The sequence below is a fragment of the Protomyctophum parallelum genome, assembly GCF_964188405.1.
Source record: "Protomyctophum parallelum genome assembly, chromosome: 3".
NCBI classification, from domain to species: domain Eukaryota; kingdom Metazoa; phylum Chordata; class Actinopteri; order Myctophiformes; family Myctophidae; genus Protomyctophum; species Protomyctophum parallelum.
The window spans coordinates 3995151-4017629 of record NC_139698.1 but is presented as its reverse complement, the minus strand read 5'-3'; the positions used below and the strand labels follow the sequence as shown (position 1 = coordinate 4017629).

Below are 22479 nucleotides of genomic sequence, written 5' to 3'. Positions count from 1 at the left end.
ATGGTCCACTCACCTCAAATATAAAGGTACTGTTATGGTCCACTCACCTCAAATATAAAGGTACTGTTATGGTCCACTCACCTCAAATATAAAGGTACTGTTATGGTCCACTCACCTCAAATATAAAGGTACTGTTATGGTCCACTCTCACCTCAAATATAAAGGTACTGTTATGGTCCACTCTCACCTCAAATATAAAGATACTGTTATGGTCCACTCACCTCAAATATAAAGGTACTGTTATGGTCCACTCACCTCAAATTTAAAGGTACTGTTATGGTCCACACTCACCTCAAATATAAAGGTACTGTTATGGTCCACTCACCTCAAATATAAAGGTACTGTTATGGTCCACTCACCTCAAATATAAAGGTACTGTTATGGTCCACTCACCTCAAATATAAAGGTACTGTTATGGTCCACTCACCTCAAATATAAAGATACTGTTATGGTCCACTCACCTCAAATATAAAGGTACTGTTATGGTCCACTCACCTCAAATATAAAGGTACTGTTATGGTCCACTCTCACCTCAAATATAAAGGTACTGTTATGGTCCACTCACCTCAAATATAAAGATACTGTTATGGTCCACTCACCTCAAATATAAAGGTACTGTTATGGTCCACTCACCTCAAATATAAAGGTACTGTTATGGTCCACTCTCACCTCAAATATAAAGGTACTGTTATGGTCCACTCACCTCAAATATAAAGGTACTGTTATGGTCCACTCACCTCAAATATAAAGGTACTGTTATGGTCCACTCACCTCAAATATAAAGGTACTGTTATGGTCCACTCTCACCTCAAATATAAAGGTACTGTTATGGTCCACTCTCACCTCAAATATAAAGATACTGTTATGGTCCACTCACCTCAAATATAAAGGTACTGTTATGGTCCACTCACCTCAAATATAAAGGTACTGTTATGGTCCACTCACCTCAAATATAAAGGTACTGTTATGGTCCACTCACCTCAAATATAAAGGTACTGTTATGGTCCACTCACCTCAAATATAAAGGTACTGTTATGGTCCACTCACCTCAAATATAAAGGTACTGTTATGGTCCACTCACCTCAAATATAAAGATACTGTTATGGTCCACTCACCTCAAATATAAAGGTACTGTTATGGTCCACTCACCTCAAATATAAAGATACTGTTCTGGTCCACTCACCTCAAATATAAAGGTACTGTTATGGTCCACTCACCTCAAATATAAAGGTACTGTTATGGTCCACTCACCTCAAATATAAAGGTACTGTTATGGTCCACTCACCTCAAATATAAAGGTACTGTTATGGTCCACTCACCTCAAATATAAAGGTACTGTTATGGTCCACTCACCTCAAATATAAAGGTACTGTTATGGTCCACTCACCTCAAATATAAAGGTACTGTTATGGTCCACTCACCTCAAATATAAAGGTACTGTTATGGTCCACTCACCTCAAATATAAAGGTACTGTTATGGTCCACTCACCTCAAATATAAAGGTACTGTTATGGTCCACTCACCTCAAATATAAAGGTACTGTTATGGTCCACTCACCTCAAATATAAAGGTACTGTTATGGTCCACTCACCTCAAATATAAAGGTACTGTTATGGTCCACTCACCTCAAATATAAAGGTACTGTTATGGTCCACTCACCTCAAATATAAAGGTACCGTTATGGTCCACTCACCTCAAATATAAAGGTACTGTTATGGTCCACTCACCTCAAATATAAAGGTACTGTTATGGTCCACTCACCTCAAATATAAAGGTACTGTTATGGTCCTCTCACCTCAAATATAAAGGTACTGTTATGGTCCACTCACCTCAAATATAAAGGTACTGTTATGGTCCACTCACCTCAAATATAAAGGTACTGTTATGGTCCACTCACCTCAAATATAAAGGTACTGTTATGGTCCACTCACCTCAAATATAAAGGTACTGTTATGGTCCTCTCACCTCAAATATAAAGGTACTGTTATGGTCCACTCACCTCAAATATAAAGGTACTGTTATGGTCCACTCACCTCAAATATAAAGGTACTGTTATGGTCCTCTCACCTCAAATATAAAGGTACTGTTATGGTCCACTCACCTCAAATATAAAGATACTGTTATGGTCCACTCACCTCAAATATAAAGGTACTGTTATGGTCCACTCACCTCAAATATAAAGGTACTGTTATGGTCCACTCACCTCAAATATAAAGGTACTGTTATGGTCCACTCACCTCAAATATAAAGGTACTGTTATGGTCCACTCACCTCAAATATAAAGGTACTGTTATGGTCCACTCACCTCAAATATAAAGGTACTGTTATGGTCCACTCACCTCAAATATAAAGGTTAGTACAGGCCAGGCCAGGGTCTTTTTTCTCCTTAGCTGAGAGACAGACGAGACAGGGACCCCTTAGCTGAGAGACAGAATGAGAGAATGAGACAGGGACCCCTTAGCTGAGAGACAGAATGAGACAGGGACCCCTTAGCTGAGAGACAGAATGAGACAGGGACCCCTTAGCTGAGAGACAGAATGAGACAGGGACCCCTTAGCTGAGAGACAGAATGAGAGAATGAGACAGGGACCCCTTAGCTGAGAGACAGAATGAGAGAATGAGACAGGGACCCCTTAGCTGAGAGACAGAATGAGAGAATGAGACAGGGACCCTTAGCTGAGAGACAGAATGAGACAGGGACCCCTTAGCTGAGAGACAGAATGAGACAGGGACCCCTTAGCTGAGAGACAGAATGAGAGAATGAGACAGGGACCCCTTAGCTGAGAGACAGAATGAGACAGGGACCCCTTAGCTGAGAGACGGACGAATCTTGTGGTTGTGTGTCTCTACAGGGACATTGTCCATGCTGGACTGTACCATGTTGTAGATAGATAGATCTTTATTTAATTATTTGTCATTGCAACGTGTACAACGGAATTAAAAGTGCCAACCAATCAGTGCATCGTATCACAAAACAACATACTGTACAAGCTAAAACAAAAACACACATGACTTCTTGTTATTGCACAACCCCAGCAGCACTAATGCACAAACAGATAATTTTTTAGCAGCATTGAGTGCAACTACCGCTGTGGGGTAGAACTTAGAGTATATATATGAATAGAGAAGGCACCCAGAGGAAATCTTGAGGCGAAATGGACATAGTGGCCGAATGAAGGTATTGCAGCCTGGCCCCAAACACATGAACGCGCTGTCCGTTGACTATCATTGTACGCGTTCACGACGGACGACGCTCGTGCGCGTTCAACGGCAGCGCGTTCATGTGTTTGGGGCCACTCACCATTGCAATCCGTCCCAGAATGCACTCTGTTCCTACCAGGAAGGAGGAGTGAATCCGCCTCATGCGCTTTTGAGCAACTTAATGCAAGTGGATGGGAGGAGAACTCGGGTGTCTTCTCTATAGATATAGACCGATTCCGTACCGGTTTCATGGTCGCAGCCTACGTATTTCCTGTAGGTGGATTCGACATAGCTGCGGGGGTAAAACCCTCACCAGGCGCACCTCTTCCACTACAGTGAACGGCAGAGTGACTGATGTTAGTTTGCCTCAAACTTTACTCCTTTACCTGCTTTTTTACTAACACTAACATTACAAAGATGCCCAGAACATCGAGATGAAGATGTAGTTTATGGCTGCTCCAACAGTAGTGGCAACATAAAAATAAAATAAAACGGAATGTCTAATATCCACCGCGATGGCTGAGACCAGAGCCATTGAGTAATGGTTGAGACAAAGCAGTGAAGAATCCTGCAAGATACATAATTTCAGTCTTACCCAATACCCAATCTTTCTGTTTTATGAACACAAGTCTGCTGTATTTTATACCTCATACTAAGCATTTAAAGTATGAGGTATAAAGTACAGCAGCCTTGTGTTAATAAAACAGAAATATTTGGTATTGGGTAAGACTGGCGTTATGTATCTTTCACTGCTTTGTCTCAACCATTACTCAATGGCTCTGGTCTCAGCCATCGCGGTGGATATTAGACATTCCGTTTTTATTTTATTTTTATGTTGCCACTACTGTTGGAGCAGCCATAAACTACACAGGTTCATCTCGATGTTCTGGGCATCTTTGTAATGTTAGTGTTAGTAAAAAAGCAGGTAAAGGAGTAAAGTTTGAGGCAAACTAACATCAGTCACTCTGCCGTTCACTGTAGTGGAAGAGGTGCGCCTGGTGAGGGTTTTACCCCCGCAGCTACGTCGAGTCCGCCTACAGGAAATACGTAGGCTGCGACCATGAAACCGCTACGGAATCGGTCTATAGATATATAACTCTATGGGGTAGAAGCTGTTACTGAATCTGTTGGTCCCTGACTTGATCACTCTGTGCCGTCTGCCTGATGGCAGCAGTTCAAACAGTGAGTGAGCGGGGTGGGAACAGTTCAAACAGTGAGTGAGCGGGGTGGGAACAGTTCAAACAGTGAGTGAGCGGGGTGGGAACAGTTCAAACAGTGAGTGAGCGGGGTGGGAACAGTTCAAACAGTGAGTGAGCGGGGTGGGAACAGTTCACACAGTGAGTGAGCGGGGTGGGAACAGTTCAAACAGTGAGTGAGCGGGGTGGGAACAGTTCAAACAGTGAGTGAGCGGGGTGGGAACAGTTCAAACAGTGAGTGAGCGGGGTGGGAACAGTTCAAACAGTGAGTGAGCGGGGTGGGAACAGTTCAAACAGTGAGTGAGCGGCGTGGGAACAGTTCAAACAGTGAGTGAGCGGGGTGGGAACAGTTCACACAGTGAGTGAGCGGGGTGGGAACAGTTCAAACAGTGAGTGAGCGGGGTGGGAACAGTTCAAACAGTGAGTGAGCGGGGTGGGAACAGTTCAAACAGTGAGTGAGCGGGGTGGGAACAGTTCACACAGTGAGTGAGCGGGGTGGGAAGTGTCTTTCATAATGTTCAGAGTTGTTTTATGACGGCGGTCTCTGTGTAGTTCTTCCAGTGTGGGGAGGAGAGGGCAGCCAACGATCTTCTGTGCTGTATTTATGAGGGTGTGTCTTTTCCACAGGGACATTGTCCATCATGGACTGTACCATGCTGTGGTTGTGTGTGTCTTTTCTACAGGGACATTGTCCATCATAGACTGTACCATGCTGTGGTTGTGTGTGTGTGTGTTTTCTACAGGGACATTGTCCATGCTGGACTGTACCATGCTGTGGTTGTGTGTGTCTTTTCTACAGGGACATTGTCCATCATAGACTGTACCATGCTGTGGTTGTGTGTGTTTTCTACAGGGACATTGTCCATCATAGACTGTACCATGCTGTGGTTGTGTGTGTCTCCACAGGGACATTGTCCATCATGGACTGTACCATGCTGTGGTTGTGTGTGTCTCCACAGGGACATTGTCCATCATAGACTGTACCATGCTGTGGTTGTGTGTGTTTTCTACAGGGACATTGTCCATCATAGACTGTACCATGCTGTGGTTGTGTGTGTCTCCACAGGGACATTGTCCATCATGGACTGTACCATGCTGTGGTTGTGTGTGTCTCCACAGGGACATTGTCCATCATAGACTGTACCATGCTGTGGTTGTGTGTGTCTTTTCTACAGGGACATTGTCCATCATAGACTGTACCATGCTGTGGTTGTGTGTGTCTCCACAGGGACATTGTCCATCATGGACTGTACCATGCTGTGGTTGTGTGTGTTTTCTACAGGGACATTGTCCATCATGGACTGTACCATGCTGTGGTTGTGTGTGTTTTCTACAGGGACATTGTCCATCATGGACTGTACCATGCTGTGGTTGTGTGTGTGTGTGTGTGTTTTCTACAGGGACATTGTCCATGCTGGACTGTACCATGCTGTGGTTGTGTGTGTGTCCCTACAGGGACATTGTCCATGCTGGACTGTACCATGCTGTGGTTGTGTGTGTCTTTTCTACAGGGACATTGTCCATGCTGGACTGTACCATGCTGTGGTTGTGTGTGTCTTTTCTACAGGGACATTGTCCATGCTGGACTGTTCCATCTTCCCGGGCCTCGGACGTGACTACCTGGAGACGGAGGTGAACATGTTCCTGCTTCCTCTCCAGGAGAGCGACGGAGACGATGTTCTGTCCAAAGCAGGTCAGAGAACCAGTGTTGTTTTCCTCGACTAAAACTAGAGAACCAGTGTTGTTTTCGTCGACTAAAACCTGAGAACCAGTGTTGTTTTCGTCGACTAAAACTAGAGAACCAGTGTTGTTTTCGTCGACTAAAACTAGAGAACCAGTGTTGTTTTCGTCGACTAAAACTAGAGAACCAGTGTTGTTTTCGTCGACTAAAACGAAAACATGTTCGTCGACTACCTTTTTTTTTCACTGACGGAAACTAAATGGAAACTAAATTAAAACTAAAGCTACGACGACTAAAACTAAGACTAAATATACTGACGATTTAGTCAACAAATAAAAACTAGACTAAAATGTTAGGAAGGGACTAGTGGACAAGAGATCCAGTATAAGTCATTTTACACTTGGTTGCATGCTGAAAATAGCCGATCTACAAGCTCACGGCATATATTGAGTGCTGGGCATCATGTGTCATGGAGCCTTGCACCGAGAAGGGTTTATCTTCTCTGACCTGGAGTGTTGAGGCTCATTCATAGTCTGGATTTTCGGTGGTGAGGTGACCACCGCTCCGGTGGTGAGGTGACCACCGCTCCGGTGGTGAGGTGGCCTCACCACCAGAGCGGTGGTCACCTCACCACCGCTTCGGTGGTGAGGTGACCACCGCTCTGGTGGTGAGGTGACCTCACCACCGCTTCGGTGGTGAGGTGACCACCGCTCTGGTGGTGAGGTGACCTCACCACCGGAGCGGTGGTCACCTCACCACCGAGGTCACCACCGCTCCGGTGGTGAGCTGACCACCGGAGCTGCAATAACGTTGAGCGGTGGTGAGTAAAAACCGAGAGATTGATCAGGGTGATTAATAGTGTTATATGTGTGTATTGATCAGGCTGTGGGACCGCCCCCCTCTTGGTATTGATCAGGGGTGATTAATAGTGTTATATGTGTGTATTGATCAGGGTGATTAATAGTATTATATGTGTGTATTGATCAGGGTGATTAATAGTATTATATGTGTGTATTGATCAGGGTGATTAATAGTGTTATATGTGTGTATTGATCAGGGTGATTAATAGTGTTATATGTGTGTATTGATCAGGCTGTGGGACCGCCCCCCTCTTGGTATTGATCAGGGGTGATTAATAGTGTTATATGTGTGTATTGATCAGGGTGATTAATAGTATTATATGTGTGTATTGATCAGGGTGATTAATAGTATTATATGTGTGTATTGATCAGGGTGATTAATAGTGTTATATGTGTGTATTGATCAGGGTGATTAATAGTATTATATGTGTGTATTGATCAGGGTGATTAATAGTATTATATGTGTGTATTGATCAGGGTGATTAATAGTATTATATGTGTGTATTGATCAGGGTGATTAATAGTGTTATATGTGTGTATTGATCAGGGTGATTAATAGTGTTATGTGTGTATTGATCAGGGTGATTAATAGTATTATATGTGTGTATTGATCAGGGTGATTAATAGTATTATATGTGTGTATTGATCAGGGTGATTAATAGTATTATATGTGTGTATTGATCAGGGTGATTAATAGTATTATATGTGTGTATTGATCAGGGTGATTAATAGTATTATATGTGTGTATTGATCAGGGTGATTAATAGTATTATATGTGTGTATTGATCAGGGTGATTAATAGTGTTATATGTGTGTATTGATCAGGGTGATTAATAGTGTTATATGTGTGTATTGATCAGGGTGATTAATAGTGTTATATGTGTGTATTGATCAGGGTGATTAATAGTATTATATGTGTGTATTGATCAGGGGTGATTAATAGTATTACATGTGTGTATTGATCAGGGTGATTAATAGTATTATATGTGTGTATTGATCAGGGGTGATTAATAGTATTACATGTGTGTATTGATCAGGCTGTGGGACCTCCCCCCTCATGGTATTGATCAGGGGTGATTAATAGTATTACATGTGTGTATTGATCAGGGTGATTAATAGTATTACATGTGTGTATTGATCAGGGTGATTAATAGTATTATATGTGTGTATTGATCAGGGTGATTAATAGTATTATATGTGTGTATTGATCAGGGTGATTAATAGTGTTATATGTGTGTATTGATCAGGGTGATTAATAGTGTTATATGTGTGTATTGATCAGGGTGATTAATAGTATTATATGTGTGTATTGATCAGGGTGATTAATAGTATTACATGTGTGTATTGATCAGGGTGATTAATAGTATTACATGTGTGTATTGATCAGGCTGTGGGACCTCCCCCCTCATGGTATTGATCAGGGGTGATTAATAGTATTACATGTGTGTATTGATCAGGGTGATTAATAGTATTACATGTGTGTATTGATCAGGGTGATTAATAGTATTATATGTGTGTATTGATCAGGGTGATTAATAGTATTATATGTGTGTATTGATCAGGGTGATTAATAGTGTTATATGTGTGTATTGATCAGGGTGATTAATAGTGTTATATGTGTGTATTGATCAGGGTGATTAATAGTGTTATATGTGTGTATTGATCAGGGTGATTAATAGTATTATATGTGTGTATTGATCAGGGTGATTAATAGTATTACATGTGTGTATTGATCAGGGGTGATTAATAGTGTTCTATGTGTGTATTGATCAGGCTGTGGGACCGCCCCCCTCATGGTATTGATCAGGGGTGATTAATAGTGTTTATATGTGTGTATTGATCAGGCTGTGGGACCTCCCCCCTCATGGTATTGATCAGGGGTGATTAATAGTGTTCTATGTGTGTATTGATCAGGCTGTGGGACCGCCCCCCTCTTCTCTCTGCTGCCGGGGTACCGCGGTCACCCCGCCTTCTCCTCCCTGGTGTCTAAGCTGAGGAGCCAGGTCCTCGCCATGCCGCGCTGTCAGCTGTCTCACACCATCCTGACCGAGAAGAACTGGTAACGTTTACACCTTTTTATTATTACTGTCTGAGGTCTTAGGGCTGAAAGAAAGTGTGACTAAATTTGACTGAGGGGCTGCCATTGGATTACTTTACAATTTTCGTTTTCCTCCATGTCGTATGAAAGCATGGAATCATAGCTTCATAGCGTATGAAAGCATGGAATCATAGCGTATGAAAGCATGGAATCATAGCTTCATAGCGTATGAAAGCATGGAATCATAGCTTCATAGCGTATGAAAGCATGGAATCATAGCTTCATAGCGTATGAAAGCATGGAATCATAGCTTCATAGCGTATGAAAGCATGGAATCATAGCTTCATAGCGTATGAAAGCATGGAATCATAGCGTATGAAAGCATGGAATCATAGCGTATGAAAGCATGGAATCATAGCGTATGAAAGCATGGAATCATAGCGTATGAAAGCATGGAATCATAGCTTCATAGCGTATGAAAGCATGGAATCATAGCTTCATAGCGTATGAAAGCATGGAATCATAGCGTATGAAAGCATGGAATCATAGCTTCATAGCGTATGAAAGCATGGAATCATAGCTTCATAGCGTATGAAAGCATGGAATCATAGCGTATGAAAGCATGGAATCATAGCTTCATAGCGTATGAAAGCATGGAATCATAGCGTATGAAAGCATGGAATCATAGCTTCAAATTGACACATTGTTTTCGGTTCTCAACTACTAAGGACCACGGCAGCGCTTCTTTTCTCTACATTCAAGCGTTGGATTAGACTTGACGGAGATCTCCGTCAACGGCAGGGAATGTGTTTGAAGCCCTTAACCACACCAAAGGGTGGAGGCGGTTTTAGCACTGCCACCAAAAATGAGTTAATGGCATATTAACCCATTTTGGGCGGGAACCCCTTTTGGTATTTTAAACATGTTATAATTTAGCTATTGAAAAATAGCAGATCTACAAGCTCGTAGCGCGCCACCGAGTGGCGCGCTACGAGCTTGTAGATCTGCTATTTTTGAAAAATCGTAAAAATGTGCCTCAAATTTGGAATATATTTTTTCAGAACGAACGTTTTTAACTCAAATCTTTGCTTCTGGAGGGTCCCTGGAACAACATATTTTCAGATGGGGGGTCTCGGAGTCCAATTACAGATAATCTTTGGGGTCCTTGACATGAAATATTGAGTTATATGGGCCTAGAAACATGAGGTATTTCAGAAAACTGTCAGGACTTAGAAGACACTTTTTTTCAGGCCTAAATGGGTTAAGTTAGCAGTTAGCTCAACGTTGTGTGAACCCTGCTTAACGCTGTGAAGTGAACGTGTGAACCGAGCTTAACGCTGTGAAGTGAACGTGTGAACCGAGCTTAACGCTGTGAAGTGAACGTGTGAACCGAGCTTAACGCTGTGAAGTGAACGTGTGAACCGAGCTTAACGCTGTGAAGTGAACGTGTGAACCGAGCTTAACGCTGTGAAGTGAACGTGTGAACCCTGCTTAACGCTGTGAAGTGAACGTGTGAACCGAGCTTAACGCTGTGAAGTGAACGTGTGAACCGAGCTTAACGCTGTGAAGTGAACGTGTGAACCGAGCTTAACGCTGTGAAGTGAACGTGTGAACCCTGCTTAACGCTGTGAAGTGAACGTGTGAACCCTGCTTAACGCTGTGAAGTGAACGTGTGAACCCTGCTTAACGCTGTGAAGTGAACGTGTGAACCGAGCTTAACGCTGTGAAGTGAACGTGTGAACCGAGCTTAACGCTGTGAAGTGAACGTGTGAACCGAGCTTAACGCTGTGAAGTGAACGTGTGAACCGAGCTTAACGCTGTGAAGTGAACGTGTGAACCGAGCTTAACGCTGTGAAGTGAACGTGTGAACCCTGCTTAACGCTGTGAAGTGAACGTGTGAACCCTGCTTAACGCTGTGAAGTGAACGTGTGAACCCTGCTTAACGCTGTGAAGTGAACGTGTGAACCGAGCTTAACGCTGTGAAGTGAACGTGTGAACCGAGCTTAACGCTGTGAAGTGAACGTGTGAACCGAGCTTAACGCTGTGAAGTGAACGTGTGAACCGAGCTTAACGCTGTGAAGTGAACGTGTGAACCCTGCTTAACGCTGTGAAGTGAACGTGTGAACCGAGCTTAACGCTGTGAAGTGAACGTGTGAACCGAGCTTAACGCTGTGAAGTGAACGTGTGAACCGAGCTTAACGCTGTGAAGTGAACGTGTGAACCGAGCTTAACGCTGTGAAGTGAACGTGTGAACCGAGCTTAACGCTGTGAAGTGAACGTGTGAACCGAGCTTAACGCTGTGAAGTGAACGTGTGAACCGAGCTTAACGCTGTGAAGTGAACGTGTGAACCGAGCTTAACGCTGTGAAGTGAACGTGTGAACCGAGCTTAACGCTGTGAAGTGAACGTTTCTCTTTATTTTTTCTTTGCTTGCTTCTCGTTCCAGGTTCCACTACGCCGCTCGCATCTGGGACGGAGTGAAGAAGTCCTCGGCTCTGTCCGAGTACAGCCGTCTGCTGCCCTGAGGGACATGGAGGACGTCCTGAGACATGGAGGACATCCTGCTGCCCTGAGACATGGAGGACATCCTGCTGCCCTGAGACATGGAGGACATCCTGAGACATGGAGGACATCCTGAGACATGAGGGCCAAGTGGCGCACTGAGAAAGCTCTCGGTATAGAAAGGTGGTGGTGGTCTTCCGTCCTGTGAGACACTGGGTTTCCACATAGGGCCCCCCCTACCCCCGGAGGGAGGGGGGGGGGGGGGTCCGCCAGGGGTCCAACAGTGTCTGTGAGTGACTGTGAGAGGGAAATCCCCCCCCATGTTTCAGATCTGACCGCGGCTAAGAGGCCAACGATGTCCACATCACACTTATTCGCAGGTCAGACTTTGTTGTATATTATTCGGACTTTTATTATAGCCGCCGCCGGGATATAATGGCTGATCTACAAGCCCACAGCGCGTCGCAACACAACGCGCCGTGAGCTTGTAGATCGGCGTCTTCCTTACAGGTCGTACACGACGAGGTATATATCAGCTGGCTTAACCCATTCTGACCTGAGATCAGATTCACACGAGGTTTCCACTGGACACACACTGGTCTGATTAACCCATTCTGACCTGAGATCAGATTCTAAAAATGTCAGTCGTTCTTCGATTTTTCAAAAAATAGCAGACCTACAAGCTCGTATCGCGCCACTCGGTGGCGCGATATGAGCTTGTAGATCTGCTATTTTTCAATAGCTAAAGCATAACATGATGCCAACACCAAAATGGGTGCCCGGTCAGAATGGGTTAAGTGTTTTCCAAAAAGATCTGTTTCCGTTTTAGTTTTTGGTTGTTTTCATATTGCTGTTCAGACTCTTGCGATGTACCGACGGTGTGAACGTAGCCTAAAAAGCCTAAAAAGGTTTTTTTTTTTTTTTCTGTTTTTGTTTTGTTCTGGAAAGAACGCCTGCTCCGATATCCCTGTGGGTAAACGGAGCAGTTGTGCTCCAAGGGAACCTGAACCACAAACATCAACAGTCCCATCTAAGATGCATTATTAACACATTCTGACCTGAGATCAGATTCATACGAGGTTTCCGCCGGACACACACTGGTCTGATTAACCCATTCTGACCTGAGATCAGATTCTAAAAATGTCAGTCGTTCTTCAATTTTTCAAAAATAGCAGACCTACAAGCTCGTATCGCGCCACTCGGTGGCGCGATATGAGCTTGTAGATCTGCTATTTTTCAATAGCTAAAGCATAACATGATGCCGACACCAAAATGGGTGCCCGGTCAGAATGGGTTAACCTGAACCACACATCAACAGTCCCATCTAAGATGCATTATTAACCTGAACCACAAACATCAACAGTCCCATCTAAGATGCATTATTAACCTGAACCACAAACATCAACAGTCCCATCTAAGATGCATTATTAACCTGAACCACAAACATCAACAGTCCCATCTAAGATGCATTATTAACCTGAACCACAAACATCAACAGTCCCATCTAAGATGCATTATTAATAACCCATTTTGGGGCGGGAACCCCCTTTCAGTGTTTTCAACATTGTTATAATTTAGCTAATGAAAAATAGCAGATCTACAAGCTTGTAGGTCTGCTATTTTTTGAAAAATTGTGAAAATGTGGCACAAATCTTTGAATATATATATATTTCCGAGCGAACATTTTGGACTAAAATATTTGCTTCTGGGGGGGATCTCTGGACCTACATATTTTCAGATGGGGGTCCGCGGCCCAATAGAGATAATTCTGGGGGTCCTTGACATGAAAGAAGTTGACATAGACACTGACATAGAAACATGGGGTTTTTCAGATATTGTTTTTTAGGATTTAGAAGCCTTTTTCTTTTTTAATCGACCTCAGTCGAAAATGGGTTAAAGTATTAAGTGTGAAACGGATGATAAGGTGTAAAGTGTTGTGACCGTTGCACTGGTGTCTGTCTGTGGTTGGTGTGTACAAAATAAAATGCAGGAAGCGTGTGGTTAATCTCTGATACTGTCTTATATGAACCACAATGTTATTGACAACATGAACATACCTTTGGTATGTTCATGTTTGATTATATATATCAGGGGTGGGCAACTGGCGGCCCGGGGGCCACATGCGGCCCCAACCTTCACTTATTAATATCAGAATACTGATATAATATTGGTTTCAGCTGTTTACAATTCCACAAGATGCAAAACATGACCTGCTTTAATTACTTCAGTCTAAATAATAGCTCAATGCTCAACACACGTATAATTAAAGGCATTTGAAATTACATAAAAATGTAAATTTTCAGGATTCCAATTCGAATATTGCAAAAATAGCCGATGTACAAGCTCAAAACGTGTCGCAGCGCGACGCGTTTTGAGCTTGTAGATCGGCTATTTTTGTGTGAGTTGAGTGAGTGTGGAAATATAGTGGCCCTCTCCATCGTCAAAGTTGCACACCCCTGATATATATGATGATTGCGGGTCTGCCAGTACAGTACAGTAAAGTACAGTACAGTAGAGAGACCCCCCCACATGGTAACTCATTTCTCTGTACCGTTTCAGACGTGGGTCAGCTCGCCGGAACCGGGCCGGCCCCCTGGGTGCGTTCCTGGCGGTCTGGATGTTCCTTTTTGTCAAATCCTCGTTCTTCATCATTTATAGCCCACGGTTTGCGGAGCGGTCTTGATATCGGAAGGTCGCTATAGTTCGTATCCCCGGACCGGCACGTTAAAAATACCACCGCTGAAGTACCCTTGGACAAGGCATTTAACCCCTACCATGAAATGTTCTATGAGCAGGGCCTGGCTGTAAACAAGTTCTTGAGCTTATAGTCCAGTTACCCTGGGTAAACATAGTACCTTTCCTTTCCTTAGTCCAGTTACCCTGGGTAAACATAGTACCTTTCCTTTCCTTAGTCCAGTTACCCTGGGTAAACATAGTACCTTTCCTTTCCTTAGTCCAGTTACCCTGGGTAAACATAGTACCTTTCCTTTCCTTAGTCCAGTTACCCTGGGTAAACATAGTACCTTTCCTTTCCTTAGTCCAGTTACCCTGGGTAAACATAGTACCTTTCCTTTCCTTAGTCCAGTTACCCTGGGTAAACATGGTAGCTTTCCTTTCCTTAGTCCAGTTACCCTGGGTAAACATAGTACCTTTCCTTTCCTTAGTCCAGTAACCCTGGGTAAACATAGTACCTTTCCTTTCCTTAGTCCAGTTACCCTGGGTAAACATAGTACCTTTCCTTTCCTTAGTCCAGTTACCCTGGGTAAACATAGTACCTTTCCTTTCCTTAGTCCAGTTACCCTGGGTAAACATAGTACCTTTCCTTTCCTTTTCCATACTACATATAGCATGCCATTTTTCATCATTTTTGAGGATTTAAAAAGAAATACGAAAATCACTCCGAGACCATATATATAGCCCATGGTCTAAGAGTGATTTTCGTATATTTTTTAAATCCTCTCTTTTCATCATTTTTGACCAACAGCGGCATACTAGGCTATAGCACGCCGTTTTTCATTTTTGAGGATTTAAAAAAAAGACAAATAACTCAAAACCATAAAACATTTCAAAGTGAAAAGTTCCAGCATGTGTCTCCACAGTAAGCTGAATTATAAAAAGTGTGAATGGAGTTTCTAGGTGAAAGTCATTTTTTGAAGTGCCAATGTCTGCCATTGAGCCCCATTATAAATGTCTCAGATTTGAAAGCACTATATTTCTACTAACTATAAAACATTTTAAAGATTCCTTTTCAGGTCCACCGTAAGATGAACCAAAATAGGTTAGAATGGGGTTTCTAGGTGTAAGTATGTAGGACTAGTAGCATGCCAAAGCTTGTGCTATTGCCATAGAGAATGCATTGTGTGTTTAAGTTAAATAACTCAGAAACTACAAAACATTTCAAAGTAAAACGTTCCAGCATGTGTCTCCACAGTAAGCTGAATTATAAATAGGCCTATATTTCAAAAACTATAAAACATTTAAAAGATTCCTTTTCAGTCCACCGTAAGATTAACCTAAATAGGTTTGAATGGGGTTTCTAGGTGTAAGTATGTATGCCAAAGTTTGTGCTATTGCCATTGAGAATGCATTGGGCGTTTAAGTTAAATAACTCAAACTACACACACACATTTCAAAGTAAAATGTGTCTCCACAGGTGAAAGTGATTTTTCGACTTCAGGGTCATTTTCTTTACCAAGTACACCAGATCACTACCTTAGCCTGACTGAGTGAGATTTACAGGCACTTTTATCTTCTTTCTATATTGATATTGTGATGAAATCACGATCTGCAACTGAAAATTAAAAAATTAAAAACATAAAAGGCAAAAATCAGGAATTACTACCGTAAAATCCTCAATTATTAATCTGGGCTTTTATTTGTCTCAATCGATTCTGATACCGATATATTTTATTGGAAGGAGGCAGCTATAATAAGGAGGCCTATATATTTCTACTTTTCAAACTGATGATACTTTTCAGGATTTAAATTCAAATAAAGCAAAAATTAATAGCTGATCTATGGGCTAAAAACAGCAGCGTGGCACATTTTGAGCTTGTAGATCAGCTATTTTTGCTATGACAGTAATATGCAATGTGGCCCTCTGGAGTGAGTGTGGAACTATAGTGGCCCTCTGGAGTGAGTGTGGAACTATAGTGGCCCTCTGGAGTGAGTGTGGAACTATTCAGTATTTAAGTCCGACGTCATTTTGTAGTGCTACGTTACGTCCGGGTCCAAGTGGCACCAGCTCCCGTCCGCATCTCATTGTAAATAGAATATCTAAACGCGTGAATCTTTTTACAATGACGTTATTTTTCAGAAAGGAAGCCATTGAGGGTTAAAATGGGTCTTAATGCTTCCACCTCGAGTACAATTATTAATGTTTTGTACAAGTGTCCATGACAACAAAAACAGATCATGTGGAGACAATAAAGACTATTATCATTATTATTGAAGGTGTCCATTTGCTCTGTAAATTTTTTCGGGGGCATATTTAGAATGTGTGCAGGCTTGAGTATGTTGAATCTAGCTTGCATTAATGAGGATTTAGTTGACACAATGAAATAAAATGGCGATAGTATTCCATGTGGGGCAGACGGCCTGTCACAGCCAGATTTGGGAGAGAAGCGCAGCTTTGTTGTTCCGAGGAAAGCGGTAAAATGAGACTTTCGTGGTTGTTTTCGTCTCAGATTTAGTCCGATGGAGCGTCACAGTATAACTCCATGGGGACACAAAAGCGACACAAAAGTAGGACCCGGAAGTATCTCAGGAGGGGGCGCTCACGTCACAGCTAAAATACTGAATATAGTGGCACTGCACTCCTTCCTGCGGGGGTGTGGGACGCGTGTGCTGAATTTCAAGTGGGTGGCCGTGCCCGGTGTCGAGTCGGTCACAACCACATGGTTGTCCAGAATGCCCACAAAAGGCAACACTCCATATTTGGCCATGCCTGGCATGATCACAAGTTAACACTCCATATTTGGGCATGCCTGACACAGAACTCCATAAAGGGACACACAGAGACAGATACAGAAATCTCCATATATGGGTATAAAAGGAACACCGACAGACAAACGGGTACTCTGACACGGGTACAACGGGACACAGAACGAATAAAGGGACACAGAGACAGATACAGAAATCTCCATATATTGGAACGGGTATTGCACAGGGCAGTATTTCCCAACCTTTTTTGTCCCAGGGCACACTTTTCATAGCCTAAGAATCTCGGGGCACACCTAGATATACGGTTTATAGGCCTATCTATATACATATACATACATATGTGTGTATATATAGTTAATTTATTAGCCCATAGCCATATAGAACATCAGACTTTATTGAATAATAAAACCTTGGGGGATTAATAATAAAGTGACAACCTTTACAATATCTCCATTAACATTATCCAAATTAATTCCTTTATTATATATATATATTTTTTTTAATAAAAGAAATAGCTCATAATATGCAATGTGAAATGCCACCTGATTCTTAATCCTTTTCCTTGTCTTTATTATGGGCCAACTTGTGAAAGCTGCATGCTTTTATTGTGAAGGGTCTCACAGCCTGCATATCTCCACGTGCTGAAAATAGCTGATCGACAAGCTCACAACGCGATGCGTCCGCAACGCGTTGTGAGCTTGTAGATCAGCCATGTATGGACACTTGGATCATGTATGGACACTTGGACATATCAAACAGCACACAGGTTGGGAATCATAGGCATAGGGCATGCATTTCCAAGTTAATCGTTACAAATACATAATAACTGGGTGGGGCATGCATTTTCATTTTCATTTGCATTTCCAACTTGCATCGTTCCAAGTAGTCCAGTGCCCAACGTGCACCACTCTATAGTCATGAATAAATAATGAAACCAGATATAATCATTAACCCATTCAGGCCTGACGTCGAAATAAAAAAAGTTTTCTAAATTTTCTGAAAGATGAGGCACATTTGAACGTTCTTTTTCAAAAATAGCAGATCTACAAGCTCATAGCGCGCCACTCGGTGGCGCGCTATGAGCTTGTAGATCTGCTATTTTTCAATAGCTAAATTATAACAATGTATGTAACCACCAAATGGGGTTAAGGAAAGTACAGTATATGCATGTACTATATTATGTAAACTCTTCATTTCCATTTTCCAGCCATTCAGTTGCAAAATAATAATCTATAAATCAATTTATCGATCGACCCACAAGTCCAAGTTTTTTCATCTCAGATACAAACAAGTGTCTTAGGCCACCGCCACACACATGCACACGCGTGTGTACGTGCGTGTGTACGTGCGTGTGTACGTGCGTGTGTACGTGCGTGCGTGTGTACGTGCGTGTGTACGTGCGTGCGTGTACGTGTTACATACTATGTATCGACCCAAAACGATGTGTGGGGCCCAAACACATTTTGGCAAAAATTAAAACCAGTTAACATGCAGGAAATAATGTGAAAAAGATATATAATATTGTTAAATGAACTTAATAAATAGGCACATTTATTAATCACATTGGTTTTATTGCTTTAGTATGTTTTTTTTCGTATATTTGATTGAAATGAGAGATGTTTGTTCTGTAATGTCAGATAAGACATAAGAAAACAAAAGTTTACATAGCCTATTTCTTCCCTGCATGAATCCGCATCTTAAGAGTTTTATTTTGGACAAAGCATTTACATGTTTTAATTAGTAATATTTAACCCATTCTGAACGGGAACCCATTTTGGTGTTAGCATCATGTTATGCTTTAGCTATTTAAAAATAGCAGATCTACAAGCTCATATCGCGCCACCGAGTGGCGCGCTACGAGCTTGTAGGTCTGCTATTTTTTGAAAAATCGAAGAACGACTGACATTTTTAGAATCTGATCTCAGGTCAGAAAGGGTTAATCAGACCAGTGTGTGTCCAGTAGTGGAAACCTCGTATGAATCTGAGCTCAGGTCAGAATGGGCTAATTCCCCTGTATGAGTCTTCATGTGTAATTTCAGACTGCGTTTATGAAAGAATTCCCGTTTACAAACTGCACAGCTAAAGGGTTTTTCCCCTGTGTGAGTCCACATGTGTGTCTTCAGACCCGCACTTTGGCTGAAGCATTTCTGACAAACCGTACAAGTGAAGGGTTTTTCCCCTGTATGGGTCATGGTGTGAGCCTTCAGATTATGTTTATGAACGAAGGCTTGTCCACAAACTGCGCAGCTAAAGGGTCTTTCGCCTGTGTGAGTCCTCATGTGTTTCTTCAGGTTAGAATTACGATGCAGGCTTTTCTGACAGACCGTACACGTCAAGGGGTTTTCCTCGGCGTGAGTCCTCATGTGCGTGTTCAGATGTGAACTCTGACCGAAGCCCTTTCGACAGATGGGACAAGTAAATGGTTTTTCACCCGTGTGCGTCCTCATGTGTGTCTTCAGGTTATGAGCGTGGCTGAATCTCTGTTCACAGACGGTGCACGGGAATGGCTTTTCCCCCGTGTGAATCCTCATGTGCCGTTTCAGCAGATGCATCTTACCGAAGCCCGCTTTACCACAAACGGCACAACTCAAGCTTCGCCTCTCCGTGTGACTCGTTGTCGTGGACTGGGTTCGTGTCGACGGCTCGTGGTGGGACAGCTCGTCGCTCAAGGACAATGTTTGTCCTCCTACATTTTGTGCGTCTTGTGATTTCAGTGTGTTTAAAGCCGACTGACGTTCCCTGGTCTCCTGCCAGTCATCACTGTCTTCGGTGATGTCAGATTCGGAACGGTCTGAAGGGAGGAGCTTGTCGTCACTAGTCGGCCGTGGAACCCAGTGCTCTTCTACACGAGCTCGTGTTTTCATGTGTTCAGTTGAGGTGCCGGCTACAGGCTCCGTCTCTCTGGTTTCCTCACCATCTTCACTTTTCACTGCCAGTGGTAATGTCTGTGTTGACCAATCAGCCTCCTCTGGTCTTTGAGGCAGCTCCTCCTCCTCCTGTTCCTCTTTAATCCGTGGAGCTTCTGGTTCCTCCCGGAGCAGACTGGAGTTCCTCTCCTGCTGTTCAGCTGGAACCTCCTCGCTACACGCCGGATCGGATCCATATACAACCGTATCCAATATCAACGTAGACCCATTAGCCTCCTTTCTAGGCCTTTGAAGCTCTTCCTGCGATTCCTCTTTAATCCGTGGAGGTTCTGGTTTATCCTGGACCGGACCGATGCTCGTCTCCTGCTGCTCCTCTTTAATCTGTGGAGGTTCTGGATTCATCTGGAGGACCAGACTGACGTTCCTCTCCTGCTGTTCAGGGGAAACCTCCAAATCTATAGGACGAGATGAGAGGAGGTAAAGTCAGCAGAGAGCAACTCAATGTTTCCTGATTGAATAGGATTAATTATCCTACTTAATGATTTGTTTTTTACTCATTGAACGTCAAATACTTAATAATTGTGTTTTTCATGAAATCCCACGGTGCCAGGAAAGCCTTTCATGTGTTTTTGGGCTTTGTATTAACACTATTGCCGGGAGAAAATTTCAGAATAAAGGCTAGAGTGCCAAGCAGATGGGCACATTTTACTCTGAAAAGCACCGCCTTCCATTTCCCCCCAAAACCGGGAGGTGAAACTACCTTGCACTAATACACTGACACCACGGCGCGTATTCAGAGCTTCAAGCTGTGACTCCGCCCACCCCCGGGGCGGGAAGTTGTGATTTGCTCTCGTTCACTGCAATGCAATTTGCGGCATTTCCAAAACAATATTGCGCAGAGTATAGCGATTATCAAACGTATTTGCAATGCCATACGTTGAAAGATCTGTTGCCCGTGGACAAGGCACGTTACCTCCGCAAGTTAGATATTATCGGCATAGATGTTTGTCCGTATATGTGATTAAGGATTGGACCACGTTGCATTGGCAATTTGGCAGCCATAGAAAATTCTTACCCCGGGCTAAAACCGGATGTGACATTTGTGGGCGTTCCTGTCTAGCGTGGTGTCAGTCTATTGATCTGATCTCTCTTTAGAAGCGTTATATTCCAAATGAGATGCTTTGTTAATTAGGCCAGAACATTGGGCGTTCTGATCAAAACCATGCCCCCCCCCCAACAGCAATGTGACTTATGGCGGTAACTTCCCATCAACACCCTTAACCCATTCTGAACGGGAACCCATTTTGGTGTCAGCATCATGTTATGCTTTAACTATTGAAAAATAGCAGACCTACAAGCTCATATCGCGCCACCGAGTGGCGCGATACGAGCTTGTAGGTCTGCTATTTTTGAATAATCGAAGAACGACTGAGACATTTTTAGAATCTGATCTCAGGTCAGAATGGGTTAATCAGACCAGTGTGTGTCCAGTGGAAACCTTGTATGAATCTGATCTCAGGTCAGAATGGGTTGACATGAGAAGAAACTGGATGAAAGCAGGAAAAGCACTAAGACTTGTTTACATCACGAAATTGCAGCCCTCTAGTAGGGATTCACATTTCTTAATGGCTGTTGGCAGGGCGTTCCACAATGTAAACAAGCATCATGCTTTGCTGGGTTTTTTCTTCTTTAGCAGACCTTTTATTGAACTGGTACTTTCCCCATGCTTTTTCCATGCAAACTGCTAAATAAAGTATGAATTAAATCAACCAGAAACCAACCTTTTTTGATTGATTTGATTGAAATAGTTTGCAGAATTACAGTATATACATTTCAAGCACAAACTCAATACAAAGACTGTTAACTGTGAGTGGACGACACCAATTTAAAGCATTACACTTGTTTACAACAGGGTCCACATTGTTCAATTCATCAAAACATTCAGAGACATACAAATAGACACTTCTATGTAGCTAAAGAACAGAACAGGAATACCTTTTGGTAGAGGAATGGGTGAGTAGTTCTTCTTCAGTGTGGACGGAGACAGAGTATAATAATAATAATAATAATAATAATAATAATAATAATGATTCCAAACGCAAACCAATCTACTTGTGTCTAATGAAGATAAAACACTGCCTCTGTTTATCAGGCCATCTTGGATCTCATTCTGCCAATACCGGCTTCCGTACATGAACTCTCGCGAGAGTTTGGTTTCCGACCGGGATGACGTCACGTCGACATGAGATCCAAGATGGCGGAATAAACACACAGGCAGTGTTTGTTTTATCTTTATTATCAGACACAAGTATAGTTTGTAGGATTCTTTTAATTATACCCGCAGCATTACAAAACACACTCTAATACATAAATACTACTCAACACTCTACGGACAGCAGCACGCACTGCTCTATGGTAAGTTTTGATGAATTGAACAATGTGGACCCTGTTGTAAACAAGTGTATAATGCTTAATTGGGTCGTCCACTCACAGTTAACAGTCTTTGTATTGAGTTTGTGCTTGAAATGTATACTGTTATTCTGCAAACTGTTAATACATATTTCAATCAATCAATCAAAGTCTAGGTTAGCATTTAGCATGCTAGCTGGCTGCCGTGTTGCTGCCATGGTGGGTGGGTGTGTGTGTGTGTGTGTGTGTGTGTGTGTGTGTGTGCGTGCGTGCGTGCGCGTCTG

The 22479-nt window shown here is 42.8% G+C and overlaps 1 protein-coding gene across 1 annotated transcript in view; it reads left to right on the top strand.

The window, feature by feature from the left end:
* Positions 1 to 12121, top strand: part of smg9 (SMG9 nonsense mediated mRNA decay factor) — a 42144-nt gene extending 30023 nt beyond the window's left edge. Inside the window, exons 13-15 of the mRNA XM_083760840.1 lie at positions 5965 to 6090; positions 8853 to 8997; positions 11422 to 12121. Of these exons, the coding sequence (XP_083616966.1) occupies positions 5965 to 6090; positions 8853 to 8997; positions 11422 to 11500 (350 nt within the window). The 3' untranslated portion in view covers positions 11501 to 12121. The remainder of the gene's footprint in view (positions 1 to 5964; positions 6091 to 8852; positions 8998 to 11421) is intronic.
* Positions 12122 to 22479: the final 10358 nt, after the last annotated feature.